General features: G+C 42.3%; 1 protein-coding gene across 1 annotated transcript in view; it reads left to right on the forward strand.

The window, feature by feature from the left end:
* LOC311128406 (phospholipid phosphatase-related protein type 1) overlaps positions 1 to 22074 on the forward strand; it is a 77133-nt gene that overhangs the window by 24300 nt on the left and 30759 nt on the right. Inside the window, exons 2-3 of the mRNA XM_084160528.1 lie at positions 14498 to 14686; positions 21815 to 21947. Of these exons, the coding sequence (XP_084016654.1) occupies positions 14498 to 14686; positions 21815 to 21947 (322 nt within the window). The remainder of the gene's footprint in view (positions 1 to 14497; positions 14687 to 21814; positions 21948 to 22074) is intronic.

A 22074-nucleotide genomic window follows, 5' to 3' on the forward strand; every position in this document is an offset into this window, starting at 1 on the left:
TCTACTCGTTAGGTTTAGTGTTCCCCACACTATTTTAAATCCTTCACTATTTCAGCAGATCTCTCTACTCGTTAGGTTTAGTGTTCCCCACACTATTTTAAATCCTTCACTATTTCAGCAGGTCTCTCTACTCGTTAGGTTTAGTGTTCCCCACACTATTTTAAATCCTTCACTATTTCAGCAGGTCTCTCTACTCGTTAGGTTTAGTGTTCCCCACACTATTGTAAATCCTTCACTATTTCAGCAGGTCTCTCTACTCGTTAGGTTTAGTGTTCCCCACACTATTTTAAATCCTTCACTATTTCAGCAGGGCTCTCTACTCATTAGGTTTAGTGTTCCCCACACTATTTTAAATCATTCACTATTTCAGCAGGTCTCTCTACTCGTTAGGTTTAGTGTTCCCCACACTGTTTTAAATCCTTCACTATTTCAGCAGGTCTCTCTACTCGTTAGGTTTAGTGTTCCCCACACTATTTTAAATCCTTCACTATTTCAGCATGTCTCTCTACTCGTTAGGTTTACTGTTCCCCACACTGTTTTAAATCCTTCACTATTTCAGCAGGTCTCTCTACTCGTTAGGTTTAGTGTTCCCCACACTGTTTTAAATCCTTCACTATTTCAGCAGGTCTCTCTACTCGTTAGGTTTAGTGTTCCCCACACTGTTTTAAATCGTTCACTATTTCAGCAGGTCTCTCTACTCGTTAGGTTTAGTGTTCCCCACACTATTGTAAATCCTTCACTATTTCAGCAGGTCTCTCTACTCGTTAGGTTTAGTGTTCCCCACACTATTTTAAATCCTTTACTATTTCATCAGGTCTCTCTACTCGTTAGGTTTAGTGTTCCCCACACTATTGTAAATCCTTCACTATTTCAGCAGTTCTCTCTACTCGTTAGGTTTAGTGTTCCCCACACTATTGTAAATCGTTCACTATTTCAGCAGGTCTCTCTACTCGTTAGGTTTAGTGTTCCCCACACTATTTTAAATCCTTCACTATTTCAGCAGGGCTCTCTACTCGTTAGGTTTAGTGTTCCCCACACTATTTTAAATCCTTCACTATTTCAGCAGGGCTCTCTACTCATTAGGTTTAGTGTTCCCCACACTATTTTAAATCATTCACTATTTCAGCAGGTCTCTCTACTCGTTAGGTTTAGTGTTCCCCACACTATTTTAAATCCTTCACTATTTCAGCAGGGCTCTCTACTCATTAGGTTTAGTGTTCCCCACACTATTTTAAATCATTCACTATTTCAGCAGGTCTCTCTACTCGTTAGGTTTAGTGTTCCCCACACTATTTTAAATCCTTCACTATTTCAGCAGGTCTCTCTACTCGTTAGGTTTAGTGTTCCCCACACTATTTGAAATCCTTCACTATTTCAGCAGGTCTCTCTACTCGTTAGGTTTAGTGTTCCCCACACTGTTTTAAATCCTTCACTATTTCAGCAGGTCTCTCTACTCGTTAGGTTTAGTGTTCCCCACACTGTTTTAAATCCTTCACTATTTCAGCAGGTCTCTCTACTCGTTAGGTTTAGTGTTCCCCACACTATTTTAAATCCTTCACTATTTCAGCAGGGCTCTCTACTCGTTAGGTTTAGTGTTCCCCACACTATTTTAAATCCTTCACTATTTCAGCAGGGCTCTCTACTCATTAGGTTTAGTGTTCCCCACACTATTTTAAATCCTTCACTATTTCAGCAGGTCTCTCTACTCGTTAGGTTTAGTGTTCCCCACACTATTTTAAATCCTTCACTATTTCAGCAGGGCTCTCTACTCATTAGGTTTAGTGTTCCCCACACTATTTTAAATCATTCACTATTTCAGCAGGTCTCTCTACTCGTTAGGTTTAGTGTTCCCCACACTATTTTAAATCCTTCACTATTTCAGCAGGTCTCTCTACTCGTTAGGTTTAGTGTTCCCCACACTATTTGAAATCCTTCACTATTTCAGCAGGTCTCTCTACTCGTTAGGTTTAGTGTTCCCCACACTGTTTTAAATCCTTCACTATTTCAGCAGGTCTCTCTACTCGTTAGGTTTAGTGTTCCCCACACTGTTTTAAATCCTTCACTATTTCAGCAGGTCTCTCTACTCGTTAGGTTTAGTGTTCCCCACACTATTTTAAATCCTTCACTATTTCAGCAGGGCTCTCTACTCATTAGGTTTAGTGTTCCCCACACTATTTTAAATCATTCACTATTTCAGCAGGTCTCTCTACTCGTTAGGTTTAGTGTTCCCCACACTATTTTAAATCCTTCACTATTTCAGCAGGGCTCTCTACTCATTAGGTTTAGTGTTCCCCACACTATTTTAAATCATTCACTATTTCAGCAGGTCTCTCTACTCGTTAGGTTTAGTGTTCCCCACACTATTTTAAATCCTTCACTATTTCAGCAGGTCTCTCTACTCGTTAGGTTTAGTGTTCCCCACACTATTTGAAATCCTTCACTATTTCAGCAGGTCTCTCTACTCGTTAGGTTTAGTGTTCCCCACACTGTTTTAAATCCTTCACTATTTCAGCAGGTCTCTCTACTCGTTAGGTTTAGTGTTCCCCACACTGTTTTAAATCCTTCACTATTTCAGCAGGTCTCTCTACTCGTTAGGTTTAGTTTTCCCCACACTATTTTAAATCCTTCACTATTTCAGCAGGGCTCTCTACTCGTTAGGTTTAGTGTTCCCCACACTATTTTAAATCCTTCACTATTTCAGCAGGGCTCTCTACTCATTAGGTTTAGTGTTCCCCACACTATTTTAAATCCTTCACTATTTCAGCAGGTCTCTCTACTCGTTAGGTTTAGTGTTCCCCACACTATTTTAAATCCTTCACTATTTCAGCAGGGCTCTCTACTCATTAGGTTTAGTGTTCCCCACACTATTTTAAATCATTCACTATTTCAGCAGGTCTCTCTACTCGTTAGGTTTAGTGTTCCCCACACTATTTTAAATCCTTCACTATTTCAGCAGGTCTCTCTACTCGTTAGGTTTAGTGTTCCCCACACTATTTGAAATCCTTCACTATTTCAGCAGGTCTCTCTACTCGTTAGGTTTAGTGTTCCCCACACTGTTTTAAATCCTTCACTATTTCAGCAGGTCTCTCTACTCGTTAGGTTTAGTGTTCCCCACACTGTTTTAAATCCTTCACTATTTCAGCAGGTCTCTCTACTCGTTAGGTTTAGTGTTCCCCACACTATTTTAAATCCTTCACTATTTCAGCAGGTCTCTCTACTCGTTAGGTTTAGTGTTCCCCACACTGTTTTAAATCCTTCACTATTTCAGCAGGTCTCTCTACTCGTTAGGTTTAGTGTTCCCCACACTATTTTAAATCCTTCACTATTTCAGCAGGTCTCTCTACTCGTTAGGTTTAGTGTTCCCCACACTGTTTTAATTTCCTTCACTATTTCAGCAGGTCTCTCTACTCGTTAGGTTTAGTGTTCCCCACACTATTTTAAATCCTTCACTATTTCAGCAGGTCTCTCTACTCGTTAGGTTTAGTGTTCCCCACACTATTTTAAATCCTTCACTATTTCAACAGGTCTCTCTACTCGTTAGGTTTAGTGTTCCCCACACTGTTTTAAATCCTTCACTATTTCAGCAGGTCTCTCTACTCGTTAGGTTTAGTGTTCCTCACACTATTTTAAATCCTTCACTATTTCAGCAGGTCTCTCTACTCGTTAAAATAGTGTGGGGAACACTAAACCTAAATCCTTCACTATTTCAGCAGGTCTCTCTACTCGTTAGGTTTAGTGTTCACCACACTGTTTTAAATACTTCACTATTTCAGCAGGTCTCTCTACTCGTTAGGTTTAGTGTTCCTCACACTATTTTAAATCCTTCACTATTTCAGCAGGTCTCTCTACTCGTTAAAATAGTGTGGGGAACACTAAACCTAAATCCTTCACTATTTCAGCAGGTCTCTCTACTCGTTAGGTTTAGTGTTCACCACACTGTTTTAAATACTTCACTATTTCAGCAGGTCTCTCTACTCGTTAGGTTTAGTGTTCCTCACACTATTTTAAATCCTTCACTATTTCAGCAGGTCTCTCTACTCGTTAGGTTTAGTGTTCCTCACACTATTTTAAATCCTTCACTATTTCAGCAGGGCTCTCTACTCATTAGGTTTAGTGTTCCCCACACTATTTTAAATCCTTCACTATTTCAGCAGGTCTCTCTACTCGTTAGGTTTAATGTTCCCCACACTATTTTAAATCCTTCACTATTTCAGCAGGTCTCTCTACTCATTAGGTTTAGTGTTCCCCACACTATTTTAAATCCTTCACTATTTCAGCAGGTCTCTCTACTCATTAGGTTTAGTGTTCCCCACACTATTTTAAATCGTTCACTATTTCAGCAGGTCTCTCTACTCGTTAGGTTTAGTGTTCCCCACACTATTTTAAATCCTTCACTATTTCAGCAGGTCTCTCTACTCGTTAGGTTTAGTGTTCCCGACACTATTTAAAATCCTTCACTATTTCAGCAGGTCTCTCTACTCATTAGGTTTAGTGTTCCCCACACTATTTTAAATCCTTCACTATTTCAGCAGGTCTCTCTACTCGTTAGGTTTAGTGTTCCCCACACTATTTTAAAATCCTTCACTATTTCAGCAGGTCTCTCTACTCGTTAAAATAGTGTGGGGAACACTCAACCTAAATCCTTCACTATTTCAGCAGGTCTCTCTACTCGTTATGTTTAGTGTTCACCACACTGTTTTAAATACTTCATTATTTCAGCAGGTCTCTCTACTCGTTAGGTTTAGTGTTCCTCACACTATTTTAAATCCTTCACTATTTCAGCAGGTCTCTCTACTCGTTAAAATAGTGTGGGGAACACTAAACCTAAATCCTTCACTATTTCAGCAGGTCTCTCTACTCATTAGGTTTAGTGTTCCCCACACTGTTTTAAATCCTTCACTATTTCAGCAGGTCTCTCTACTCGTTAGGTTTAGTGTTCCCCACACTATTTTAAATCCTTCACTATTTCAGCAGGTCTCTCTACTCGTTAGGTTTAGACTCAGCAGGCCGTTTCATTATTGTAATAGGAATACTAAGTGGTGATATGAATTGTGTCGCCCAATCTGGATCGTAGCTCTCCTAGGGTATCATCTCCATCAAGACAGTATTCTCGCCAGTTCATAAGACCTTCTCACGTGTAGACTACTTTTTCCTAGTCAATATATTTCCGCCACTTATCACAGAGTGTGATTACCAAGCTATAGTCATTTCGGATCATTCTCCCCTTACTATGAAACTACTTATACCAAATACACAGCCTAATTATCGCCCTTGGAGGTTTAGCTCGCTACTGCTATCAGAAGAAACCTTTGTTGCTTTTATATCATCTCAAATGGAGCTATTTCTCGTGCTTAATCAAACTCCTGGAATGTCTCCTACAACAGTATGGGAATCAATGAAGGCTTAACTAAGGGGCCAAATTATTTCATACAGCACAAGATTAAGGAAGTGCAATATTCAATGCCTAGGGGAACTTACAAATAACATCTTGGATTTTGATATGGCATATTCACACTCTTCATCCGCAGATGTACTAAAACAATGTTTGACACTTCAGACAGAGTTTGATCTTCTTTCAACTCGACAAGCTGAAAATCGAATTAGTAAATCTCGACACCAGAATTATGAACATGGAGAGAAATCAGGGAAAAGCACACAGGCTGCATCAGACGTCTTTATAATATACTTTATAACCGCTCTTTATCTGACACTCCAGAGATATTATCACTTGATGCTGATCGGGTGGTGTGGGATTATCTTTTTTATACTCTCAAACTATATGGTTTTGGTTCCAATTTTATATCCAGGATCAAAGTCCTTTACTCCTCCCCTATGGCTGCAGTGCGCACAAATAATAACCTTTCATCCTATCTCCTACTTCAACGTGGGACAAGACAGGGTTGTCCTCTGTCCCCTCAGCTGTTTGCCATCGCAATCGAGCCTTTAGCCATAGCAATACGTAATAACACCACTATCAAAGGTATTCAAAGAGGGGGCTTAGAGCATAAAGTCTCACTCTATGCAGATGACATGCTATTATACATGTCTGACCCTTGACCTGGTCTTCCAGAGATCCAGGATGTACTAAAGACATTTGGTAAAATATCTGGGTATAAAGTTAATCTACAAAAAGGTGAATTGATGCCTTTTAATCCTTCTCCCATGCAAACTTATTTTAGTCCTTGTGCCCTTCAGAGTAACTACATAGAAATTGAAATATTTGAGTAACACACGATTTCAAAGATCTCTATAAAGCCAATTTCCCTCCCTTGACACTCCACCTGAAACAGGATCTTGAACGCTGGGATTTACTTTCTCTATCTTTGGGTGGAAGAATTAACACTGTTAAAATGAATGCATTACCTACGTTTTATATTTATTTCAATGTATTCCTAACTTTCTGACAATCATTTTTTTTATCTCCATAGATAAACTGATATCTGCTTTTATCTGGAACAAGAAAAACCCTTTGATACGTAAAATTGCATTGCGGAGACCTCAACCGCAGGGTGGTCGAGCACTTCCGAACTTTCAATATTATTACTGGGCAGCTAATATAAGAATCATTCTATGGATGACAGAAATCCCTCATGTTACAGCCCCAGAATGGTTGACCTTGGAGATGTCATCCTGTGGCCCCACCTCCATAGCTGCCTTAGAGGGGTTGGGTTAAATGCGGAAGACACATTTCAGTTGAATGCATTCAGTTGTTCAACTGACTAGGTATCCACCTTTCCTCTGCTCAAAACTTGCATTAGCTGAGCCTGTTTCCAAATACACTAAAACATTCTCTAAAAATCTGGAAACAGTTCAGGCGATCGTTTGGTCTCAGTAAAATTTCAACTTCTGCCCTGTTATTAAAGAACCATACATTCTCTCCATCATTATTAGACCGGGCGTTTCATATCTGGTCTGGAAAAGGGATCTCCTCACTGAATGACTAGTACATTGATATGGATTTTGCATCTTTTGAACAGTTAGTACAAAAGTTCAATACTCCTAGATCCCATTTCTTTAGATACAAAACTACGCAATTGTCGGTATCTTCATACTCTAGTCACTTCCCATCACGCCCACCTACCTATTCGGTCTTATGTAGCAAATTTTGAAATGGTGTTTTTTACATTGGATATAAGTAGAGACTCAGAGCTAGAAAATGGTGTATCATACACTACAGTTGAGGAACAATGGGAAAGTAGTTCTGCTTTGAAAGTTGATAAACTTGTAATCCCACTTTTGAGGAAATGGCCCTTGAATGTTTTGGTACACCTACTGGAGAGCTCTTCTTTGTTTACACCCATTCAGCATCGTTCACATCCTCTAAAGCCTTAACCCCACCCATCTCCGGTTCACACTGACCGTGGCGTGTGCAGAAAGTAGCCCATCACAACTTTTTCCAACTGATCTGTCGATAGCGCCTGCTAAATTCAGGGCATCAATGTTGTTGCAAAAAAGTAGCAAAACGTTTGTAGTTCTCGATGGCTAACTTTATATCTTTCAAAAAAGGCACGGTAGAAAGGACAATCAACACATACTGAGCAGCTCATGTTATAGACAGAAACATGCTACATGGCAGACCAATCCAAACTCATCTCCCGGCTTGTCCAGCCAATCCATTATCTCAGACAATCATGGCTAGCGGGAAGGTTCCTGTCTCCTAGACTCGTAATTAATTTAAAATGTTTTCGTATTTTTACAGACGGCATACAAGTTTGTTAAGGCACATGAACGTTCACATGTTCCAGAAGGCATTTCTGCCAAAAAAAACGCATTTAGATTTTAAAAAAAAGTTTTCGTTCAAATGGCTTCTGTGATGTAGTGACTCGCGACATACGCCTTGTTTCCTGAAACTAGTCACATACAGTTAGAATGTGCCATATGCTATAGATATAATCTGATGTGAGACATTTTCTGAAGGGCCCTTAGAAGTTGTATTGGGATATGCATTTTAGGTTACCTGTGTGCAAAGGCTATGGGTGGTGTTAGCAGAGGATAAATCCCAGAGGTACTGTGGGTATTTGATTAGTCACATATTATAGTGTGGGTATTTGATTAGTCTAATATTATAGTGTGGGTATTTGATTAGTCTAATATTATAGTGTGGGTATTTGATTAGTCACATATTATAGTGTGGGTATTTGATTAGTCTAATATTATAGGTTGAGTATTTGGGTAGTCTAATATTATAGTGTGGGTATTTGATTAGTCTAATATTATAGTGTGGGTATTTGATTAGTCTAATATTATAGTGCCCACACTAATATAGTCTAATATTATAGTATGGGTATTTGATTAGTCTATTATAGCGTGGGTATTTGATTAGTCTAATATTATAGTGTGGGTATTTGATTAGTCACATATTATAGTGTGGGTATTTGATTAGTCTAATATTATAGGTTGGGTATTTGATTAGTCTATTATAGTGTGGGTATTTGATTAGTCAAATATTATAGTGTGGGTATTTGATTAGTCTAATATTATAGTGTGGGTATTTGATTAGTATAATATTATAGTGTGGGTATTTGATTTGTATAATATTATAGTGTGGGTATTTGATTAGTCTAATATTATAGTCTGGGTATTTGATTAATCTAATATTATAGTGTGGGTATTTGATTAGTCTAATATTATAGCGTGGCTTTTTGATTAGTCTAATATTATAGTGTGGGTATTTGATTAGACTGTAATATTATAGTGTAGGTATTTGATTAGTCTAATATTATGGTGTGGATATTTGATTAGACTGTAATATTATAGTGTGGGTATTTGATTAGTCTAATATTATAGTGTGGGTATTTGACTAGTCTAATATTATAGTGTGGATATTTGATTAGTCTAATATTATAGTGTGGGTATTTGATTAGTCTAATATTATAGTGTGGGTATTTGATTAGTCTAATATTAGAGTGTGGGTATTTGATTAGTCTAATATTATAGTGTGGGTATTTGATTAGACTAATATTATAGTGTGGGTATTTGATTAGTCTAATATTATAGTGTGGGTACTGATTAGTCTAATATTATAGCGTGGGTATTTGATTAGTCTAATATTATAGTGTGGGTATTTGATTAGTCTAATATTATAGCGTGGGTATTTGATTAGTCTAATATTATAGCGTGGGTATTTGATTAGTCTAATATTATAGTGTGGGTATTTGATTAGTCTAATATTATAGCGTGGGTATTTGATTAGTCTAATATTATATCGTGGGTATTTGATTAGTCACATATTGTAAGTCGCTCTGGATAAGAGCGTCTGCTAAATGACGTAAATGTAAATGTAATAGTGTGGATATATGATTAGTCACATATTATAGTGTGGGTATTGATTAGTCTAATATTATAGTGTGGGTATTTGATTAGTCTAATATTATAGCGTGGGTATTTGATTAGTCTAATATTATAGTGTGGGTATTTGATTAGTCTAATATTATAGCGTGGCTTTTTGATTAGTCTAATATTATAGTGTGGGTTTTTGATTAGTCTAATATTATAGTGTGGGTATTTGATTCGACTGTAATATTATAGTGTGGATATTTGATTAGTCACATATTATAGTGTGGGTATTGATTAGTCTAATACTGTAGTGTGGGTATTGATTAGTCTAATACTATAGTGTGGGTATTGATTAGTCTAAAACTATAGTGTGGGTATTTGATTAGTCTAATATTATAGCGTGGGTATTTGATTAGACTAATATTATAGTGTGGGTATTTGATTAGTCTAATATTATAGTGTGGGTACTGATTTAGTCTAATATTATAGCGTGGGTATTTGATTAGTCTAATATTATAGTGTGGGTATTTGATTAGTCACATATTATAGTGTGGATATTTGATTAGTCACATATTATAGTGTGGATATTTGATTAGTCACATATTATAGTGTGGGTATTTGATTAGTCTAATATTATAGCGTGGGTATTTGATTAGTCTAATATTATAGTGTGGGTATTTGATTAGTCTAATATTATAGCATGGCTTTTTGATTAGTCTAATATTATAGTGTGGGTTTTTGATTAGTCTAATATTATAGTGTGGGTATTTGATTAGACTGTAATATTATAGTGTGGGTATTTGATTAGACTGTAATATTATAGTGTGGATATTTTATTAGTCACATATTATAGTGTGGGTATTGATTAGTCTAATATTGTAGTGTGGGTATTGATTAGTATAATACTATAGTGTGGGTATTGATTAGTCTAATACTATAGTGTGGGTATTGATTAGTCTAATACTATAGTGTGGGTATTTGATTAGTCTAATATTATAGCGTGGGTATTGATTAGTCTAATATTATAGCGTGGGTATTGATTAGTCTAATATTATAGCGTGGGTATTGATTAGTCTAATATCATAGTGTGGGTATTTGATTAGTCTAATACTATAGTGTGGGTATTTGATTAGTCTAATATTATAGCGTGGGTATTGATTAGTCTAATATTGTAGTGTGGGTATTGATTAGTATAATACTATAGTGTGGGTATTGATTAGTCTAATACTATAGTGTGGGTATTGATTAGTCTAATACTATAGTGTGGGTATTTGATTAGTCTAATATTATAGCGTGGGTATTGATTAGTCACATATTATAGCGTGGGTATTGATTAGTCTAATATTATAGTGTGGGTATTTGATTAGTCTAATACTATAGTGTGGGTATTTGATTAGTCTAATATTATAGCGTGGGTATTGATTAGTCTAATACTATAGTGTGGGTATTGATTAGTCTAATATTATAGCGTGGGTATTGATTAGTCTAATACTATAGTGTGGGTATTGATTAGTCTAATACTATAGTGTGGGTATTGATTAGTCTAATATTATAGTGTGGGTATTGATTAGTCTAATATTATAGCGTGGGTATTGATTAGTCACATATTATAGCGTGGGTATTGATTAGTCTAATATTATAGTGTGGGTATTTGATTAGTCTAATACTATAGTGTGGGTATTTGATTAGTCTAATATTATAGTGTGGGTATTGATTAGTCTAATACTATAGTGTGGGTATTGATTAGTCTAATATTATAGCGTGGGTATTGATTAGTCTAATACTATAGTGTGGGTATTGATTAGTCTAATACTATAGTGTGGGTATTGATTAGTCTAATATTATAGTGTGGGTATTGATTAGTCTAATATTGTAGTGTGGGTATTGATTAGTATAATACTATAGTGTGGGTATTGATTAGTCTAATACTATAGTGTGGGTATTTGATTAGTCTAATATTATAGCGTGGGTATTGATTAGTCACATATTATAGCGTGGGTATTGATTAGTCTAATATTATAGTGTGGGTATTGATTAGTCTAATATTGTAGTGTGGGTATTGATTAGTATAATACTATAGTGTGGGTATTGATTAGTCTAATACTATAGTGTGGGTATTGATTAGTCTAATATTATAGCGTGGGTATTGATTAGTCTAATACTATAGTGTGGGTATTGATTAGTCTAATATTATAGTGTGGGTATTGATTAGTCTAATATTATAGTGTGGGTATTGATTAGTCTAATATTGTAGTGTGGGTATTGATTAGTATAATACTATAGTGTGGGTATTGATTAGTCTAATACTATAGTGTGGGTATTGATTAGTCTAATACTATAGTGTGGGTATTTGATTAGTCTAATATTATAGCGTGGGTATTTATTAGTCACATATTATAGCGTGGGTATTGATTAGTCTAATATTATAGTGTGGGTATTGATTAGTCTAATATTGTAGTGTGGGTATTGATTAGTATAATACTATAGTGTGGGTATTGATTAGTCTAATACTATAGTGTGGGTATTGATTAGTCTAATACTATAGTGTGGGTATTTGATTAGTCTAATATTATAGTGTGGGTATTGATTAGTCTAATATTATAGTGTGGGTATTGATTAGTCTAATATTATAGCGTGGTTATTGATTAGTCTAATACTATAGTGTGGGTATTGATTAGTCTAATATTATAGCGTGGGTATTGATTAGTCTAATACTATAGTGTGGGTATTGATTAGTCTAATACTATAGTGTGGGTATTGATTAGTCTAATACTATAGTGTGGGTATTGATTAGTCTAATATTATAGCGTGGGTATTGATTAGTCTAATATTATAGCGTGGGTATTGATTAGTCTAATACTATAGCGTGGGTATTGATTAGTCTAATATTATAGTGTGGGTATTGATTAGTCTAATACTATAGGGTGGGTATTGATTAGTCTAATACTATAGTGTGGGTATTGATTAGTCTAATACTATCAGAATAATGACACCAGTAGCACAACCTGTCATTCTGTTAACTAACTTTGCATGTGCACTGTTCTTCAAGTAAATGTTCTTTTGTAAAATGTTCAGTGGAAATTGTTTAATTTAGTCATTGTGCATAATTGAATTCAACAGTAGTGCACTATGTAGGAAATAGGGTGCCATTTGGGCCACTGACCCTGTCTCAGAGGGAGAGGCCAGACGTTAGGGAAGTTATACACGAGAGAGATGAAAGGATGCTAGGAGAAAAGAGGGAGGAGGAGGAGGAGAGGAAAGCAGATGTATGTGCACCATTAGTAAACTGTAGAGAGGCTGCCTGCTAGAGGTAAACTGTAGAGAGAGGCTGCCTGCTAGAGGTAAACTGTAGAGAGGCTGCTTGCTAGAGGTAAACTGTAGAGAGAGGCTGCCTGCTAGAGGTAAACTGTAGAGAGGCTGCTTGCTAGAGGTAAACTGTAGAGGCTGCCTGCTAGCGGTAAACTGTAGAGAGAGGCTGCCTGCTAGAGGTAAACTGTAGAGAGAGGCTGCCTGCTAGAGGTAAACTGTAGAGAGAGGCTGCCTGCTAGAGGTAAACTGTAGAGAGAGGCTGCTTGCTAGAGGTAAACTGTAGAGAGAGGCTGCCTGCTAGAGGTAAACTGTAGAGAGGCTGCCTGCTAGAGGTAAACTGTAGAGAGAGGCTGCCTGCTAGAGGTAAACTGTAGAGAGAGGCTGCCTGCTAGAGGTAAACTGTAGAGAGAAGCTGCCTGCTAGAGGTAAACTGTAGAGAGAGGCTGCTTGCTAGAGGTAAACTGTAGAGAGCGGCTGCCTGCTAGAGGTAAACTGTAGAGAGGCTGCCTGCTAGAGGTAAACTGTAGAGAGAGGCTGCCTGCTAGAGGTAAACTGTAGAGAGAGGCTGCCTGCTTCAACTGAACGCTGCTTGCACCCGCCCACCCGACTAGAATCACTACTCTCGACGGGTCTGACCTAGAGTATGTGGACAACTACAAATACCTAGGTGTCTGGTTAGGCCGTAAACTCTCCTTCCAGACTCACATTAAGCATCTCCAATCAAAAGTTAGATCTAGAATCGGCTTCCTATTTCGCAACAAAGCCTCCTTCACTCATGCTGCTCAACATGCCCTCGTAAAACTGACTATCCTACCGATCCTTGACTTCGGCGATGTCATTTACAAAATAGCCTCCAACACTCTACTCAGCAAATTGGATGTAGTCTATCACAGTGCCATCCGTTTTGTCACCAAAGCCCCATTTACTACCCACCATTGTGAGTGTTATTAGATAGAGAACATATTCGTCGCCAGACCCACTGGCTCCAGGTCATCTACAAATCTCTGCCGCCTTATCTTAGCTCACTGGTCGCCATAGCAACACCCACCCGTAATATGCGTTCCAGCAGGTATATCTCACTGGTCATCCCCAAAGCCAACACCTCCTTTGGCCGCCATTCCTTCCAGTTCTCTGCTGCCAATGACTGGAACGAACTGCAAAAATCTCTGAAGCTGGAGACTCTTATCTCCCTCAATAACTTTAAGCATCAGTTGTCAGAGCAGCTTACCGATCACTGCACCTGTACACAGCCCATCTGAAATTAGCCCACCCAACTACCTCATCCCTATATTGTTATTCATTTTGCTAATTTGCACCCCAGTATCTCTATTTGCACATCATCTTTTGCACATCTATCATTCCAGTTTTAATACTAATTGTAATTATTTTGCACTATGGCCTATTTATTGCCTTACCTCCATAACTTGCTACATTTGCACACACTGTATATAGATTTTCTGCTGTATTTTTGACTTTATGTTTTGTTTTACCCCATATGTAACTCTGTGTTGTTGTTTTTATCGCACTGCTTTGCTTTATCTTGGCCAGGTCGCAGTTGTAAATGAGAACTTGTTCTCAACTGGCCTACCTGGTTAAATAAAGGTGAAATAAATAAAAATATGGTGGTGTTGAGGCATTTTCAGTCAGAAGTGTTAAGGTACATTTGACATTTTAGTCATTTAGCAGACGCTCTTATCGAGAACGACTTACAGGAACAATTAGGGTTAAGTGCCTTGCTCAAGGGCACATTGACAAATCTTTACTTAGTCGGCTCCGGGATTGGAACCAGAGACCTTTGGCTTACTGGCCCAACGCTCTTAACCGCTAGACTAGCTGCCGCCCCAGCAGGCGTGGATAGGTTTGGTTTGGTTAGGTTAGACACACTGACTACTACCTGATGTTCTCTCTCCAGCTGGTGATAATGGCAGGGACCGTCCTGCTGGCCTACTACTTTGAGCTGACCGACACGTTCGGCATCCACGTCCAGGGGTTCTTCTGCAACGATGCTGACCTGATGAAGCCATACCCCGGGGTGGACGAGAGCAGCTTCATCCCTCCCCTCATCCTCTACTGTGTGGTCGCCGCTGCTCCCACCACCATCGTGAGTACGAGGTTACTGACTGACTCTCTGTCTCTCTTTCTGTGTCTCTCTTTGTCTGTCCCCTCCCCTCTCTCTCTCTGTACATCATCTCACTCTCTCTCTCTCTCTCTCTCTCAGTACATCATCTCTCTCTCTCTCTCAGTACATAATCTCTCTCTCTCTCTCTCTCTCTCTCTCTCTCTCTCTCTCTCTCTCTCTCAGTACATAATCTCTCTCTCTCTCTCAGTACATAATCTCTCTCTCTCTCTCTCTAAGTACATAATCTCTCTCTCTCTCTCTCTCTCTCTCAGTACATAATCTCTCTCTCTCTCTCTCTCAGTACATAATCTCTCTCTCTCTCTCTCTCAGTACATAATCTCTCTCTCTCTCTCTCTCTCTCTCTCAGTACATAATCTCTCTCTCTCTCTGTCTCTCAGTACATAATCTCTCTCTCTCTCAGTACATAATCTCTCTCTCTCTCAGTACATCTCTCTCTCGCTCTCTCAGTACATCTCTCTCTCTCTCTCAGTACATAATCTCTCTCTCTCTCTCTCTCTCTCTCTCGCTCTCTCAGTACATCATTTCACTCTCTCAGTACATCATCTCTCTCTCAGTACATCATCTCTCTCTCAGTACATCATCTCACATTGTCCTCCATTATCTTTGTTGTATTATGTATTTAATGAAGAGATAGAGCCTACTGATGTAGGATCTTAATTTGATCACTCTTTTGTTGCTGAGAATCTTCCTGTATTTGAAATTTTAAAAGGCTTCTAAAGTTCGTAATTGCCACTTTTAAAATGTCAGACTTTATTAACCCTATCGAAAAATTTATTAACCCCTACAAAACATTTCCATTAATTATAATCCACTCAATAAGTAGCCTAATTTCTATTGAAATATTAGTTTCTAGGTTTAATTGTGACTGCTAGATTCACTGGGCAAAACAGATCGTTTTGAAGTCACTGAGACACTGAAGCACTGACAGTGTGATGTGTGTTTCATTAGTTCAGAGAACAAACACTAGATGGCACTGTTGCTACACCGGAGATCTACTGCCTCCATTTCTGGAGTTGTTACATTTACATTTACATTTTTGTCATTTAGCAGACGCTCTTATCCAGAGTGACTTACAGTGAGTGCATTCATCTTAAGATAGCTAGGTGGAACATCCACATATCACAGTCATAGTAAGTTGACTTTCCCTCAATAAAGTAGCTGTCAGGGAAAGTAGGGGGGGGGGGGGGGGGGGGGGCCATAAAGCTCTTTTCCAACACTGTCCTCTTTATAGAAGCTACCACATTGCCTCAGGACAGGAAGCTCCTAACTCTGTCCTCTTTATAGAAGCTACCACATTGCCTCAGGACACGAAGCTCCTAACACTGTCCTCTTATAGAAGGCTAGGGGTTGAGGCTAGGGGTTATAGTGTTGAGGCTAGGGGTTATAGTGTTGAGGCTAGGGGTTATAGTGTTGAGGCTAGGGGTTGAGGCTAGGGGTTGAGGCTAGGGGTTATAGTGTTGAGGCTAGGGGTTGAGGCTAGGGGTTATAGTGTTAAGGCTAGGGGTTATAGTGTTAAGGCTAGGGGTTATAGTGTTGAGGCTAGGGGTTATAGTGTTGAGGCTAGGGGTTGAGGCTAGGGGTTATAGTGTGGAGGCTAGGGGTTATAGTGTTGAGGCTAGGGGTTATAGTGTTAAGGCTAGGGGTTATAGTGTTGAGGCTAGGGGTTATAGTGTTGAGGCTAGGGGTTGAGGCTAGGGGTTGAGGCTAGGGGTTATAGTGTTGAGGCTAGGGGTTGAGGCTAGGGGTTGAGGCTAGGGGTTAAGGCTAGGGGTTATAGTGTTGAGGCTAGGGGTTATAGTGTTGAGGCTAGGGGTTATAGTGTTGAGGCTAGGGGTTATAGTGTTGAGGCTAGGGGTTATAGTGTTAAGGCTAGGGGTTATAGTGTTAAGGCTAGGGGTTATAGTGTTGAGGCTAGGGGTTATAGTGTTAAGGCTAGGGGTTATAGTGTTGAGGCTAGGGGTTATAGTGTTGAGGCTAGGGGTTATAGTGTTGAGGCTAGGGGTTATAGTGTTGAGGCTAGGGGTTGAGGCTAGGGGTTATAGTGTTGAGGCTAGGGGTTGAGGCTAGGGGTTGAGGCTAGGGGTTATAGTGTTGAGGCTAGGGGTTATAGTGTTGAGGCTAGGGGTTATAGTGTTGAGGCTAGGGGTTATAGTGTTAAGGCTAGGGGTTATAGTGTTGAGGCTAGGGGTTATAGTGTTGAGGCTAGGGGTTATAGTGTTAAGGCTAGGGGTTATAGTGTTAAGGCTAGGGGTTATAGTGTTGAGGCTAGGGGTTATAGTGTTGAGGCTAGGGGTTATAGTGTTGAGGCTAGGGGTTATAGTGTTGAGGCTAGGGGTTATAGTGTTAAGGCTAGGGGTTATAGTGTTAAGGCTAGGGGTTATAGTGTTGAGGCTAGGGGTTATAGTGTTGAGGCTAGGGGTTATAGTGTTGAGGCTAGGGGTTATAGTGTTGAGGCTAGGGGTTGAGGCTAGGGGTTGAGGCTAGGGGTTATAGTGTTGAGGCTAGGGGTTATAGTGTTAAGGCTAGGGGTTATAGTGTTAAGGCTAGGGGTTATAGTGTTGAGGCTAGGGGTTATAGTGTTGAGGCTAGGGGTTATAGTGTTGAGGCTAGGGGTTATAGTGTTGAGGCTAGGGGTTATAGTGTTGAGGCTAGGGGTTATAGTGTTGAGGCTAGGGGTTATAGTGTTAAGGCTAGGGGTTATAGTGTTAAGGCTAGGGGTTATAGTGTTGAGGCTAGGGGTTATAGTGTTGAGGCTAGGGGTTATAGTGTTAAGGCTAGGGGTTATAGTGTTGAGGCTAGGGGTTATAGTGTTGAGGCTAGGGGTTATAGTGTTGAGGCTAGGGGTTATAGTGTTGAGGCTAGGGGTTAAGGCTAGGGGTTATAGTGTTGAGGCTAGGGGTTATAGTGTTGAGGCTAGGGGTTATAGTGTTGAGGCTAGGGGTTATAGTGTTGAGGCTAGGGGTTATAGTGTTGAGGCTAGGGGTTATAGTGTTAAGGCTAGGGGTTAAGGCTAGGGGTTATAGTGTTGAGGCTAGGGGTTATAGTGTTGAGGCTAGGGGTTGAGGCTAGGGGTTGAGGCTAGGGGTTGAGGCTAGGGGTTATAGTGTTGAGGCTAGGGGTTATAGTGTTGAGGCTAGGGGTTATAGTGTTGAGGCTAGGGGTTATAGTGTTGAGGCTAGGGGTTATAGTGTTAAGGCTAGGGGTTGAGGCTAGGGGTTATAGTGTTGAGGCTAGGGGTTATAGTGTTGAGGCTAGGGGTTATAGTGTTGAGGCTAGGGGTTATAGTGTTGAGGCTAGGGGTTAAGGCTAGGGGTTATAGTGTTGAGGCTAGGGGTTATAGTGTTGAGGCTAGGGGTTATAGTGTTGAGGCTAGGGGTTATAGTGTTGAGGCTAGGGGTTATAGTGTTAAGGCTAAGGGTTAAGGCTAGGGGTTATAGTGTTGAGGCTAGGGGTTATAGTGTTGAGGCTAGGGGTTATAGTGTTGAGGCTAGGGGTTATAGTGTTGAGGCTAGGGGTTATAGTGTTGAGGCTAGGGGTTATAGTGTTGAGGCTAGGGGTTATAGTGTTGAGGCTAGGGGTTATAGTGTTGAGGCTAGGGGTTAAGGCTAGGGGTTGAGGCTAGGGTTAAGGTTAAGTTGGATAACTCTGTGGTCTGACTGTGTCTGTCTGTTCTCAGATATTCATTGAGGAGGTATCCATGTAAATCATTAGTCTACTGGGTTTAGGGTTGCACTGTGGACCTGTTATTGTGCTGCGTATCTGTGTTAACATTGTCATGTCAGGGCTGGGTGTTAGGGCTGGGTGTTAGGGCTAGGTGTCAGGGCTGGGTGTTAGGGCTGGGTGTTAGGGCTGGGTGTCAGGGCTGGGTGTTAGGTGTCAGGGATGGGTGTCAGGGCTGGGTGTCAGGGCTGGGTGTCAGGGCTGGGTGTTAGGGCTGGGTGTTAGGGCTAGGTGTTAGGTGTCAGGGCTGGGTGTCAGGGCTGGGTGTCAGGGCTGGGTGTTAGGGCTGGGTGTCAGGGCTGGGTGCTAGGTGTCAGGGCTGGGTGTTAGGTGTCAGGGATGGGTGTCAGGGCTGGGTGTCAGGGCTGGGTGTCAGGGCTGGGTGTTAGGGCTGGGTGTTAGGGCTAGGTGTTAGGTGTCAGGGCTGGGTGTCAGGGCTGGGTGTCAGGGCTGGGTGTTAGGGCTGGGTGTCAGGGCTGGGTGCTAGGTGTCAGGGCTGGGTGCTAGGTGTCAGGGCTGGGTGTCAGGGCTGGGTGTCAGGGCTAGGTGTTAGGGCTGGGTGTTAGGGCTGGGTGTCAGGGCTGGGTGTCAGGGCTGGGTGTCAGGGCTGGGTGTTAGGGCTGGGTGTCAGGGCTGGGTGTCAGGGCTGGGTGTCAGGGCTGGGTGTCAGGGCTGGGTGTTAGGGCTGGGTGTTAGGGCTGGGTGCTAGGTGTCAGGGCTAGGTGTTAGGGCTGGGTGTTAGGGCTAGGTGTTAGGGCTGGGTGTTAGGGCTAGGTGTTAGGGCTGGGTGTCAGGGCTGGGTGTCAGGGCTGGGTGTCAGGGCTGGGTGTCAGGGCTGGGTGTCAGGGCTGGGTGTCAGGGCTAGGTGTTAGGGCTGGGTGTTAGGGCTGGGTGTTAGGGCTGGGTGTTAGGGCTAGGTGTTAGGTGTTAGGGCTAGGTGTTAGAGCTAGGTGTCAGGGCTGGGTGTCAGGGCTGGGTGTCAGGGCTGGGTGTCAGGGATGGGTGTTAGGGCTAGGTGTCAGAGCTAGGTGTTAGGGCTGGGTGTTAGGGCTGGGTGTTAGGGCTAGGTGTTAGGTGTTAGGGCTGGGTGTCAGGGCTGGGTGTCAGGGCTGGGTGTTAGGGCTGGGTGTTAGGGCTAGGTGTCAGGGCTAGGTGTTAGGGCTGGGTGTTAGGGCTAGGTGTCAGGGCTAGGTGTTAGGGCTAGGTGTTAGGGCTGGGTGTTAGGGCTGGGTGTTAGGGCTGGGTGTTAGGGCTGGGTGTTAGGGCTAGGTGTCAGAGCTAGGTGTTAGGGCTGGGTGTCAGGGCTGGGTGTCAGGGCTGGGTGTCAGGGATGGGTGTTAGGGCTGGGTGTTAGGGCTAGGTGTCAGGGCTGGGTGTTAGGGCTGGGTGTTAGGGCTGGGTGTCAGGGCTGGGTGTTAGGGCTAGGTGTTAGGTGTTAGGGCTGGGTGTCAGGGCTGGGTGTTAGGGCTAGGTGTTAGGTGTTATGGCTGGGTGTCAGGGCTGGGTGTTAGGGCTGGGTGTTAGGGCTGGGTGTTAGGGCTGGGTGTTAGGGCTGGGTGTTAGGGCTAGGTGTTAGGTGTTAGGGCTGGGTGTCAGGGCTGGGTGTTAGGGCTGGGTGTTAGGGCTGGGTGTTAGGGCTGGGTGTTAGGGCTGGGTGTTAGGGCTGGGTGTTAGGGCTGGGTGTTAGGGCTGGGTGTTAGGGCTAGGTGTTAGGTGTTAGGGCTGGGTGTCAGGGCTGGGTGTTAGGGCTAGGTGTTAGGTGTTATGGCTGGGTGTCAGGGCTGGGTGTTAGGGCTAGGTGTTAGGTGTTAGGGCTGGGTGTCAGGGCTGGGTGTTAGGGCTAGGTGTTAGGTGTTAGGGCTGGGTGTCAGGGCTGGGTGTTAGGGCTAGGTGTTAGGTGTTAGGGCTAGGTGTCAGGGCTGGGTGTTAGGGCTGGGTGTTAGGGCTGGGTGTTAGGGCTGGGTGTTAGGGCTGGGTGTTAGGGCTAGGTGTTAGGTGTTAGGGCTGGGTGTCAGGGCTGGTGTTAGGTGTTAGGGCTGGGTGTCAGGGCTGGGTGTTAGGGCTGGGTGTTAGGGCTGGGTGTTATGGCTGGGTGTCAGGGCTGGGTGTTAGGGCTAGGTGTTAGGTGTTAGGGCTGGGTGTCAGGGCTGGGTGTTAGGGCTAGGTGTTAGGTGTTAGGGCTGGGTGTCAGGGCTGGGTGTTAGGGCTAGGTGTTAGGTGTTAGGGCTAGGTGTCAGGGCTGGGTGTTAGGGCTGGGTGTTAGGGCTGGGTGTTATGGCTGGGTGTCAGGGCTGGGTGTTAGGGCTAGGTGTTAGGTGTTAGGGCTGGGTGTCAGGGCTGGGTGTTAGGGCTAGGTGTTAGGTGTTAGGGCTAGGTGTCAGGGCTGGGTGTTAGGGCTGGGTGTTAGGGCTAGGTGTTAGGTGTTAGGGCTGGGTGTTAGGGCTGGGTGTTAGGGCTGGGTGTCAGGACTGGGTGTTAGGGCTGGGTGTCAGGGCTGGGTGTCAGGGCTGGGTGTCAGGGCTGGGTGTTAGGGCTGGGTGTTAGGGCTAGGTGTTAGGGCTGGGTGTCAGGGCTGGGTGTTAGGGCTAGGTGTTAGGGCTGGGTGTCAGGGCTGGGTGTTAGGGCTAGGTGTTAGGGCTGGGTGTTAGGGCTGGGTAATAGGGCTGGGTGTTAGGGCTGGGTGTCAGGGCTGGGTGTTAGGGCTGGGTAATAGGGCTAGGTGTTAGGGCTGGGTGTTAGGGCTGGGTGTTAGGGCTGGGTGTTAGGGGTAATTCGTTGGGTCATGGACTCTACAAGGTGTCGAAAGCGTTCCACAGGGATGCTGGCCCATGTTGACTCCAATGCTTACCACAATTGTGTCAAGTTGACTGGATGTCCTTTGGGTGATGGACCATTCTCGATACACACGGGAAAACTGTTGAGCGTGTTAAAACCCAGCAGCGTTGCAGTTCTTGACACAAACCGCTGCGCCTGGCACCTACTACCATACCTTGTTGGCACTTAAGTATTTTGTCTTGCCCATTCACCCTCTCAATTATATCAAGGCTTAAAAATCCTCCTTTAACCTGTCTCCTCCCCTTCATCTACACTGAATGAAGTGGATTTAACAAGTGGCATCAATAAGGGATCATAGCTTTCACCTGGATTCACATTTAAGTCATTTAGCAGACACTCTTATCCAGAGCGACTTACAAATATCTTTGACTGGGCTGAGCGGGAACTGTGCTTCCGTAGAGGAAGGGGAGCTAGCAGGCCAGAGGTGGATGAACGTAGTGCCCTCGTTTGGGTCTATGTCATGGAAAGAGCAGGTGTTATTGTTTTGTACTCTCAGTGTAACTGTGTCGTCACACTGTGTCTCTCTGTCGTCAGATCTTCATCGGAGAGGTATCCATGTACACCATGAAGTCCACACGGGCGGTGCTACTAACCCAGGAGAAGACCATGGTGACGGGGGAGTGCTGTTACCTGAACCCCCTGATCCGGAGAATCATCAGGTTTATCGGTGAGTTATTGGTGACCTACAGGTCTTGTCAGTGGTGGTTGTGTTACTTGTATATTAGATGTTGAACATAGTTACATGTTGAGTAGCCAACTCTTAGCAAACTATTGTATTGTATTTGTACACTTTT

This window comes from Coregonus lavaretus (assembly GCF_964263955.1).
Source record: "Coregonus lavaretus genome assembly, chromosome: 4".
NCBI classification, from domain to species: domain Eukaryota; kingdom Metazoa; phylum Chordata; class Actinopteri; order Salmoniformes; family Salmonidae; genus Coregonus; species Coregonus lavaretus.